The sequence below is a fragment of the Manis pentadactyla genome, chromosome 4 (assembly GCF_030020395.1).
Source record: "Manis pentadactyla isolate mManPen7 chromosome 4, mManPen7.hap1, whole genome shotgun sequence".
NCBI lineage: Eukaryota > Metazoa > Chordata > Mammalia > Pholidota > Manidae > Manis > Manis pentadactyla.
This window is the reverse complement of record NC_080022.1, coordinates 136,846,849-136,857,775: the sequence shown is the minus strand read 5'-3', so window position 1 is coordinate 136,857,775 and position 10,927 is coordinate 136,846,849. Positions and strand designations below refer to the sequence as shown.

The following is a 10,927-nucleotide window of genomic DNA, read 5'->3' as shown; positions in this document are numbered from 1 at the left end:
ATTACTGCTGCCATCTTCTAAAATGTGACTGCATGTTTGTAAGATGTTGAAGCTAATAAAAGCTTACTAAATTACTCCAGTACTAAACAGTAAGCAAGAGAAGAAGGTGTGTCTTCCAGGCCATGACTTTGTACCATTTCAGGGGACAACATTCAATGAGCCAGCTCTGTCATTCTTAGGAGGTAGTAGAATCACGTTCCTCCATTTTTCCTGAAGAGTAACAGTTTAGGGTAGATGGCTGGTACAGATCCCTAATGTACGTGATCCACTAGGGGAGGGAGGGAGGGAAGAAAAAGGGACAGAGGAGAATTAAGGCCTGAAACAGCTTTTATGATTTAACTTAGTATATTGAAACTTCTCAATGAATAGTTGATAAAAGTGCCTCATCCTTTTGAACCGTTTAAATAAAAATCAATGGAAGGACAGAGAAGGTCTCTCCATTGATTTGATCTGCAAAGTTGGGGTGCACATTATGAAATTAGTGAGTCTGACTTCAAGTTCTCCACAGAAAGCTTTCCTATTCTGTACGTCATTCCATACAGTGAACACTTTGATGTCGGAGAAGGTGAGAGCTCCGACTAAAGGTCTTCTGGCATTCTTGGCACTCATAAGGTTTCTCTCCAGTGTGAATTCTCTGATGTATGATAAGCTGGGAATGCTGGCTGAATGTTTTCTCACACTCATTACATTCATAAGGTTTCTCTCCAATGTGAATTTTCTGGTGAAGCAGCAGCTCAGAGTGATCCCAAAAGGTTCTTGCACATTCATTACACTGGTGAGGTTTCTCTCCAGTATGAATTCTCTGGTGGACAATAAGGTGAGAGGTCCGCCTAAAAGCCTTTCCACACTCAAAGCATTCATAGGGTTTCTCCCCAGTGTGAATTCTCTCATGTCTAAGAAGTTCAGAGTTCCCCCTAAAGGCCTTCCCACATTCCTTACATACATAGGGCTTCTCACCAGTATGGATTCTAATATGTCTAATAATCTCTGAGTTTTGACCAAAAGTTTTCCCACATTCATTACATTCATACGGTTTGTCCCCTGTATGAATTCTTTGATGCCGGATAAGCTCAGAACTCTGACCAAAACCTTTCCCACATTCGTTACACAGATACGGTTTTTCCCCAGTGTGAATTTTCTGGTGTCTGATAAGGCCTGAGCTATGCTTGAAGGCTTTGCCACACTCGCTGCATTCATGGTATCTTTCTTCAGTATGAATTCTCTGATGCTGAATGAGCTGTGAGCTGACCCTGAAGGTCTTCCCACATTCATTACATTCATATGGTTTCTCTCCAGTGTGGATTCTCTGATGTAAAATAAGGGCTGAATTCTGACTGAAGGCTTTACCACATTCTTCACATTTATAAGGTCTCTCTCCAGTATGAATTCTATGATGGTGGATAAGATGTGAACTCTGAATGAAGGCCTTTCCACATTCATTACAGGCAAAGGGTTTCTCTCCAGCATGAATTCTCAGGTGCCTTCGAAGGCTTGAGTTAGTTCCAAATGTTTTTCCACATTCTTTGCATTCAAAGGGTTTCTCTCCACTATGAACTCTCATATGCTGGATAAGATGTGAGTTCTGATTAAAAGCTTTCCCACATTCTTTACATGTATGAGGCTTTTCTCCTACAGAACTTCTCTGTGTTTTGTTAGATTCTAAATTTCCTATGAAGTTTTGGGCAGAGGTAGCAAATGCATGAACTGCCTCTGCTGTAGAACCTCCCTCCTGGAGGTTTGGACTGGGACTGCGGATGCTCTCGCTCTCATTATTCCCCTGGTCTTTCTCACTTGAGGGTGATTTCTTAAAGACAATCAGTCCTGATGCAAAGTCCCTCTCCTGAGCAGACATCTGCTCCATAATCTCTTCTGTGGCCTCTCCTGAGCACCTCTCCAACATGTCTTCACATACTGCTCCCAACTTTTGACCTTGGTAGAGCATCTTTGCAACTTTTTCTAATATTGCGCCATGTGGCTCAGCTTCTTCAGAAATTTCTTCCTTGGGAATTACTTCCTTGTTCTCAGTCCCCATCTCACAGTCTGAAATGAGAGAGGGTACAAATGTGAAGGCTATATCATATTGAAATGAAGCTAACACTTGCAGAGTATGGAGCTTTGATAGGGATCTGATGGCACTCAAAAGCAGTGTTGGTATCTGGCAAAATGATAGGATAATGCTGAAAAAAGATTTAGGATTATGGTGTATATAACTAAACAAATGGCTGACACTGACTGAAAAGACTGAGAGAAATTATCAGACAATGGTTTAAGGAGAAAAATAGGAACTGGATGGTAAGAAGTGATGATAAAAGTTCCACAATAACAGTGAGTTGAAGTGGAACTTGAGGTGGGTAAGGAAAATATTTAGGGGAAATGGTGGCCATATTAATAGATGGGTATATGCGAAAGGTTGGGAGAAGGGGCAAAAATGATGAATTAATAGAAATCTTGGGTTTATAGAGGAAGTAACCACAAAATGAGTAGCAAGAGGAAATATCCTTAGTCCAGCGCTGTGGTGCTCATCAGCTCTACAAGTCAGGGGACTGTATATGGGGGGGGGTTGCCATTTACAGTGCTACCTGGAGCAGAAGTAAGTGTGGCTCCCTTACATTTGGATCAAGTAAGGGCATAGCTTAACTTTCTCCAGACAATAAGTTTTCTTTTACCTACTGATTTGAAATGCTTTCTATACCATAATCTAAATGTCCATATAAATATTTGGGTTACTTGCTGGACTCCATCCAGTTCTACTGATCTATTTCTTCTTTAATACCAAACTGTTCAACCCACAGTTGTTATGTTAAAAATTTTTAATGTTAGAGAAAAGTTCTCTTCTTTTTTAAGTATTTCCTGTCTATTCTCACACTTTTCTAAATAAAGTTTACTATAATTTTTTAAAGTTCCAAATTTATCCTGATGTTTTTATATCCATCATATCTCTGTATGTCTTTTCTTTTACTGAGTTTTTCTGGTACATTCTACCTGGTCATTACTTATATATCTATCTTGCATATACATATATATGCTGTTGATTTTTACATATTAATTCTGTAATCAGCCCCTTTATAGAATTTCCTTAATACCCTTAGATCATAAAATTCATGACTTTTGTTTTATGAAAGGCTTGGCAATAATTTTAGTTGTCACCCCATGTCCCCAATATCCATCCCTCCCTACCTCATCAGCAACAGAATAATGAATTTATTTAGTGTAGCAATGTTGGTAGGTAAAGAAATAAATTCCTCAGCTAAGCAGCTAGGTTTGGCCAGTAAGACACAAATGAAAGCACATGGGACTTCTGAGCAGTCTGCTTAAGAGTGAGAGGAATGCATTTCTTCACCCTCTTCCATGCTGTGATATTGGGGTGCCATCTTGAACCATGAGTATACCAACATACCCCACCACTGGACCAGAACTGGAAAAAACCCGAGTCTCTGATGACTCCATGAAGCTGCCACACCAGCCCTGGAGTGCCTGCCTCTTCACCTCTTTATCTATGAGAGAAATAAGCTTTTGTCTTGCTTAAGTCATTATGGCCTTTTTATTTATGAAGCCAAGCCTATTCCTAACCAGTACAATGGCCTAGGGACTTAGCTATCCCCATCACAGAAGTGAAGTCCAAATACTAGGCTAATGAGCCTGGCGCTTGCTCAGGCAGTAAGCAACCCAGAGCTAATACTGAAGTGGCCCTTTGCCTTGGGCAGTGCACTTGTGCTCCACAGCAAAACTGAGGAATACAATCCTGCCATCAGTAAAAATGTTAATTATGGAAGGTGAACATGGAAGCTTCTAAGCCAAGGAGTGATACGGTCCATGGTCAGATTAGCATTTCAAGTAGCTGTACACTAGTGGCCATTCAGTAGCTTACCTAGAAAGCAGGAGGCCTAGATGCAGAGAGATCAGTTAGAAGGCTGATGCAGTCACCAAGACAAGGGGTGATGAGATTTAACTTGAGCAACAGTAGTAGTGGGAATGAAGAGGAAAGACTGGAGAAATATTTAAGAGGTCAAATTCTGTAAGACTTGGTGTATGACTGGATATAAGTGTAAGGAAGAGGGAGGAGTCAAAGATGATGCCCAGATCTCCATTTATTTGAGAAATGCTAAGTGGATGGATCATGGTGCCACTGAGGTTGGGAATCCTGGAGGAGCAGCAAGTTTAGGAGGGAAAGTGGTAGATGAGCTCTGTTTTGGACAAGATGAGTTTCAAGATAAAGAGGTATCAAGGAATCAGTCAGAATGTATTGGTCTAAAGCTTATAGTGGTCAGGCCTAGAGATACAGATTTGAGAGTACTTAGCATAGATGGTAATGAGTATAGTGTGAGAACTGCCAGAGACTGAGGCCAGAAACCTAGAAAGCAAAATCAAACATTTAAGAGCACTCCAATTATCTTCCAGAACTTTCTACCTTTCCTACCTTCATTCCTATATCTTTCCACCTTTCTCTACTTTGCTCTGTTCCCAAAAGGCAGGTGGCTGGAAGGTGAGAGAAGAGAATGGTCAGGATATTAATTCTCTCAGTTCCTTCCTATGAGGTCACTTGAGCTGGTGGTATCCCTCAGTAAAGGTCATTACTCTTCTCAAGGAGTTTAACCTACCCGACCCTCTCACTGTTCAGGCTCCAGTAACTTCTCATACCTCTTGTCTCTTTAGGCCTGGGCTGGTGACCACTTCACTGCTGCCAACCCCAGGTTCCTCAACAGCCTGCCCTCATCTATATATACTGGCCTTTTTGCAAATAAATGTTCCTCCAATTATCCTAATTTGAGTGAGCTGTTTCCTGTTTGGACCCTAACAATAAAGGGAAGGGTGGAGGGAGAGAAGCCTGTCAATAAGAGAAAGAATAGTTAGTGAAGTAGAGGAAACACCAGAACGCAGGATTACGGAAGCCACCAGGGTGATGGCAGAGGGAATTAAAGTGTCACATGCAACTGACAGATCCAGTAGGGTAAGACCTGGAAAGTGTTCACTGGGACAACTAGGTGGTCGCAGGTGATCCATGAGAACAAACTCGGTGGAATGACAGAAGCAGAAGCCAGGTGGCAGTGGACTGATTAATAAACTTGTTTTTTTCAACATTTTTGGATGAAAGCGGAAGACCAAGATGGGCAGTAGTGTGAAAGGTCAAAGGATTTTTCTCCGATGGTAGAGACTTGAACGTGTTTCTATTGGCAGGCATGGTGCCAGGATAAAAGACGGGGGTTAAGAGGAAATACAAGATGAGATTACTGAAGAAATGAAGAGCCTGAGGCAGCAGAAACTGGGGTCAAGTGGTGAGGGAAAGGGAAAGTGGTGATTTGGGGTGACTGCCCTTCTCTGCCCAGCCTCCAGTCACCAACCATCCTACCCCAGGGCCTCTCTACTCACTCATCAGGGCAGCCCTGGCAGCAACTCCCTCTCCTGACACCTGGGAGGAACCTGATCTACTGGAATCCTCAAGTCTTGCAAGCTCTTGGTGCTACCCCCCAAAATGACCTGGAATCTTCTTCAACTGCCCTCCCCAGCATCTTCTCTAATTTTCCCACAAAGGTGGGCAACCAAAAAATGAATTTTTTGCTGAAATTTTTGAAAATGATAGAGAATACATATCTATATAATTCTAAGGACCCACTGCAGAGAATTAGCTGTCTTCTTTGCCCATGGTACCATTTGAATTGGGAAGTGCTGTTTTAAACGTTTCCCTCTAATACTCAGCCAAGAGCAAGTTCCACAAGCTGGTACTTCATTCTCTTCTATTTCCAACCCCTTCTCTGGCCTTTCCTTTTACCCTCATCTCTCCTGTAGTTACTCGTTGTCATCATCTAGCTGTTTACAAGGTCAGCACTCATGAAACCTGTATCTGCACCACACCATAGGGGCAATGACAGGGCCACAGTAAAACAAGACCTCAGCTTCAAGACCTGGTTCAAAATTCAAATGCAGAAAGTCTTCCTCAACTAAATTTGACCCCCTCTGACCATTATTTTACTTTGCATTCTGCTAGTGATACAATATTAATGTCATTTGTTAAATATTGCTTTATAGGTACCTTCCCGTCTACAAATCAGAGCCACTTTCCATTTGGTTGATTTTCCTAGAGGCACAGCCACACTTTAGACAACATCTTCACATGGAAACACTCTACTTCTCATAGCCTGCATCTAAATTTCCAAACATAATTTCCTGTCTTTCTGTTTCTCACTTCTTCACTTTACTTTCCTAAATCTGAAATTAGCTGTTTCTGGAAAGAGATAATGAGGTGCCCCCTGAGGAGGTTGACCACTCTTGGTCCTCAGTGTGGAGGGTGACAAGCAGATCTTTACTGGGTCCCACAGCTCAGAACAGGGTCTTCAACTCTGCAGACCTGGGGTTGTTTCTTTTTTCAATGCACCTGAGGAGAGCAGGCTCAGAAATCCTTATTCACAAAATTGATGCATAAACCAGATACCCACCTATTAATTAACAAGGAGAAATAATCTGAAAACCAAAACAAATGAACACACACACAGAGAGGGACTCATAAATACAGAAAACAAACTGCTGGTGCCAGGGTGGTGAGGTGGGGTGGGGAAGATGGACAAAATAGGTGAAGGAGATTGACAGGTACATACTTCCAATTATAAAATAAATGTCATGGGCAAGTAATGACTCCATAGCATCTTACTAGGCTGATAGACAGTGACTGCAATGGGGTGGGCAGGGGAGACTTAATAATATGAGTGAATGTTGAAACCACAATGTTGTTCATGTGAAACCTTCATAAGACTATTTATCAATGATACCTTGATTTAAAAAAATTAATGTCACAGGAACAAAAAGTACAGCATAGGGAATATAATCAATGATACTGTCATAACTTTGTATGGTGATTACAGTTACTGTGGTGGGCATTTCATAATGTATATAAGTTGCTGAATCACTATGTTGTACACATGAAATTAATATAATATTGTATGTCAACTACAATTAAAAATAAGATGTTTTTTAATGAGAAACTTCAAAAGGATCACAATGACTAGATGAAAAATCTATATGGAAAACCACATAAAACCCTGAAAATTATTTAACAGACTTGCAGTCATAGCAGGAATTTTTTTTTTTAATGAATGATTCTTAAATAATGACTCTTGGCCTGGAACTAGGCTGGAGGCATAAGAATCAACTGGGAAATCTGTTTAAAACACTAATTTCCAGGTCCCACCTCAGACCTCTCAGAATCAGAATCTCCAGGGGTGGGCCAAGGGATCCATACATTAACAAGTGCCCCAAGTGATTCTGCCACCCCAGCAAGTCTGGAAGCCACTGTGTTAGACTGTCTTAGTGACGGGTCATCCCACTACCAATCTGGTGCATCATCTCTACCCAGGTCTGGTCCACCAAGATGAACACACGTGTAAAGCAGCAGGATTACAGACACACTGCCAGTTCTTCCTCTGATTTCTCTTCTACTCTCCATCTTGAATTCCTCTCTTCTACCCTAAAATTCTGAGAGGAGACACGGCAGATATAGTGCAACTGACTAGATCCACTTTTCTAAGTTAAAAATCACATTTCCATTACACTTACCAGACTATCCCCAGTTAGCGTGGCTGGACTTGAGTGGCCCAAACTGCCTAAATCAGAGTTTACAACAATCTCTTAGGATAGCGGAATCACTTAATCCTTTGAATTTATCTACCAAAATCATACTGCAATTTGTAGTTTTAAAAAATATTACTAAATAAACTATCAGTTGATGGTCTGATTAGGTCTTTTAAAATTTTTGTTGAAAGCAAAGATTGGGACTCCAGTTACCAAGAATCATTTACTTCCTCAACAAATTCGCCCTTTGTGTGGCACTCCAGGGACTTTTCCCCAAAATGATAAAAGCAAAATTAAGGAGGGCATGGGTGACAGGTCTTTCTTTTGTAAAGGGGGAAAAGAGCAACTGTGAAAGAGGAGGTGAGAAAAAAGAAAGCTGGAGGCCACAGGCCCCCTCTCAAGCAGATCAGTGGCGTGCAAGGATAGACATCATCTTCACATGGAAACAACCTTCAGATTTCAGCACCCATCCATATGCCCACAGATGTTACAGAAAGCATTTGTGTACCTCCTTGGGTCAAAGGCTACTGCACTGGCATTCTGAGTAGAGAACAGAGTGAGCAAAGCCTCAGAAGCCAGTAAGTGGAGGAGTAAGAAAAGGAACAGAGAGAACATTGTAGCATATGCAGAGCTGGGGTAGAAGAGATGTGAGGATACTCTGACACGTTGATGTAGAGGGATGTTAAGTGCTCACTGTGTGCTGTGTACTAAGCAATGTACCCACATTATCTTGTTAAAGCCCCACAAACTCCTTGAGACAAGCATGCCAGAGAGCAGCACTAAGGAGGAACCATCAGCATGTTTCTGACAAGGCCCAGAGCAGGTTGGAAATCTGGGGGTATGTGTGGTGGAAGAATGGTGGAGTGCGGGACTTGAGGACATTAGCCAGGATACAGCTGAGCTGGCTGAGTGAGACGGGGGCAAATGAAGTCAGGGGAAAGAAGGGGGAGTGTGATGCTAAGAATGGAGGTTACAGAGAACAGAGAGGGTGAAGAATGTGGTGAGCACGTGGAACCAATGACAGGCATTCTGGAAACCGGCAAGGGGTTTCATTTTGAATGTTGAAAATACACCAAATGTCCTTTGCAACTATTCAAATTTATGATGAAAAAATGATGAAATGGTTTGGATGTCAACTTACAAATATGTAAGGGGAAAGGGGCATTCCGATTAGCACACATAATGTATGGGGGGACACAGGGAAGGCAGTGTAGCACAGAGAATACAAGTAGTGATTCTATACCATCTTATTATGCTGATGCACAGTGACTGTAATGGGGTATGTGGTGGGGACTTGAAAATGGGGGAAATCTAATAATCACAATTTTGCTCATGTAATTGTACATTAATGATACCAAAATATATATACATATATATAAGGGGATGCAAAACTTTTCAAGTTGTTTTGTGGGGTATTTGAGCAAATGTTTCCAGTAGCCTTGCTCTCTTTGCAGAATACCTGACCTCAGCCAAGATCTCCAGGAATGAGCCCCGATTGAGGTACCTAGTCAAACTAACACCATTCCCCTGGAAGTGACTATTCCAAACAGCAGCGATTGGTTCAGGAATGGACATACGCCTTCATCTGGGTTGAAGATATTCTGAGGAAGTTTGCTAGGAGATTCTGGGAAGAGTTTCCTGTCATCCTGAGAGAGCCACAGAAGAGACTTCAATATGTTGTTACCTGGAACTGCTATTGCCATTTCAATACCAGCTTGTGTATGAAGGCAGGAAGAGCTAAGAAAATCAAAGGGAAATGGAACCAGAGCCACCAGATTGTCAGTCCCGAAACCACTTTACTTTACCTCGACTTCCAATTATACACGTGCATATTTTTAAGCCAGCTTGTGTTGCCGTGTTACTTACAGAGAAAAGCATCTTAACTGATAAACTTTCTCTTACCTTCTGAAAGGCCAGATCCTACCAAAAACTCAGTATCTAGTACGAGGATCACTTTCTCACCAAAGTGTTCACTAACATCTGCAGGAAGAAGGTTCTCTTTTGTCCTGTGAACCAGCATTTCACTCACTTCTTTCTTTGTACTATAGTTATCATGATGCTTTATGTTCATTGCTCCCCAAGACCTACAGAATAAAAACTTCTTCGTACGGCTCAAAATGCCCTCCTGGTCAGGCCCCCATTTCCCTTTCCATCTCCTGCCCCGCATTCTCCAATGGCTGCTGGAAGCTGTAGTTATGCCCAGAATCCTGCAGTTCAAACACTTCATGTTCTGTAAAGCTTCTTTGCATTTGAGTAAAGTTATTCCCACTTCCTGGAATACTAGTGGCCACTTTGTGCACTTTATGAACATCCACAGGAGTCAGCTCTTTATGCACTTTATGAACATCCACAGGCAGTCCCCTCCCATTTTCTTCCCTGCCTCTAAGACCATCTTTTAACAGTTACCTCATTGTATGTCTGCTTGATCTAGCAGTGAGGCAGGATGATGTTCTATTCATCTTGTATTCCCAGTGCCTAGCACATTTTGGGTACCTGCTAAATATTTGTTAAGTGAACTTTTTAAAATGTTTATTCAGTGATTCCTTGATAGCCTTGAAGACTAACTGGGTACCTCATTCATTTTTGTATCTAAAGAGATACATTTTTTATCTAAAGAGATTCACTTTGTATCTAGAATAGTGTCTGACACATAGCTGACATAAACAGTTGTTTGTAAAAAATAAGTTCTTTATCCCAACCTGGATGTTATTTAATTTAAAGCCCTGCTACCCTCCTTTCCTCTGTCCTCCCCTGGTCCACACAATCAAAGAGGTTCTACTAACTCTGCTCTCCGATCTGTCTTCTTTCCATAACTAACCCTCATGAGTCCATATCCTGTCTGCAGGCACAAGGCACAATCCGCCAGGGGGTCCTTAAGTTTTTGACACTGCCAGCCATTTCGCCCCGCAGTTTACTTGGGATGTAATGTGTGAGAAAACCGCAGCTCCCATCGGCCCCCATGTAAGGGGTGTCCCTGACAGCCACGGAAACAGGACGGGAATGGACCCCGGCAGTGTCCCGGCCCCACACCCTCTGCGTGGAGGCCCGGGGAGGGGGTGGACCATAACGTCCAAGGTCACACAGCGAACTCGGGTCAGGAACGGGCCTACACGCTGGGTTTCTGCTCGGCTCGCGGGCGGGAGAGTCGGAAGCCCGGCGCCCTCCTCCCCCCGCCGTGACAGAATGAGGTCTCACCGCAGGCCGCTCCCGTCCCACGCTCACTCGGCTCGGGGTCCCGGGGCTCAGCCCGCTCGCACAGAACCGGCAGCTGTTGTCTTAAGTTTCACCGGCGGTGGACTTCGGCCACTTCCACTTCCGGCTGCACCAGCCAATCAGCGCGCGCCGCGCGCCGCCGGAGGGCAGGTGG

General features: G+C 42.8%; 1 protein-coding gene across 1 annotated transcript; it reads right to left on the bottom strand.

Moving 5' to 3' along the window:
• Positions 1–309: 309 nt before the first annotated feature.
• On the bottom strand, positions 310–10,886 carry ZFP3 (ZFP3 zinc finger protein). The gene is made up of 2 exons (XM_036896134.2): positions 10,756–10,886; positions 310–2,040 (listed from the first exon to the last, which is right to left on the bottom strand). Exon 2 carries the CDS (start codon positions 2,030–2,032, stop codon positions 530–532), a length of 1,503 nt encoding a protein of 500 aa, XP_036752029.2. The 5' UTR covers positions 2,033–2,040; positions 10,756–10,886; the 3' UTR covers positions 310–529.
• Positions 10,887–10,927: the final 41 nt, after the last annotated feature.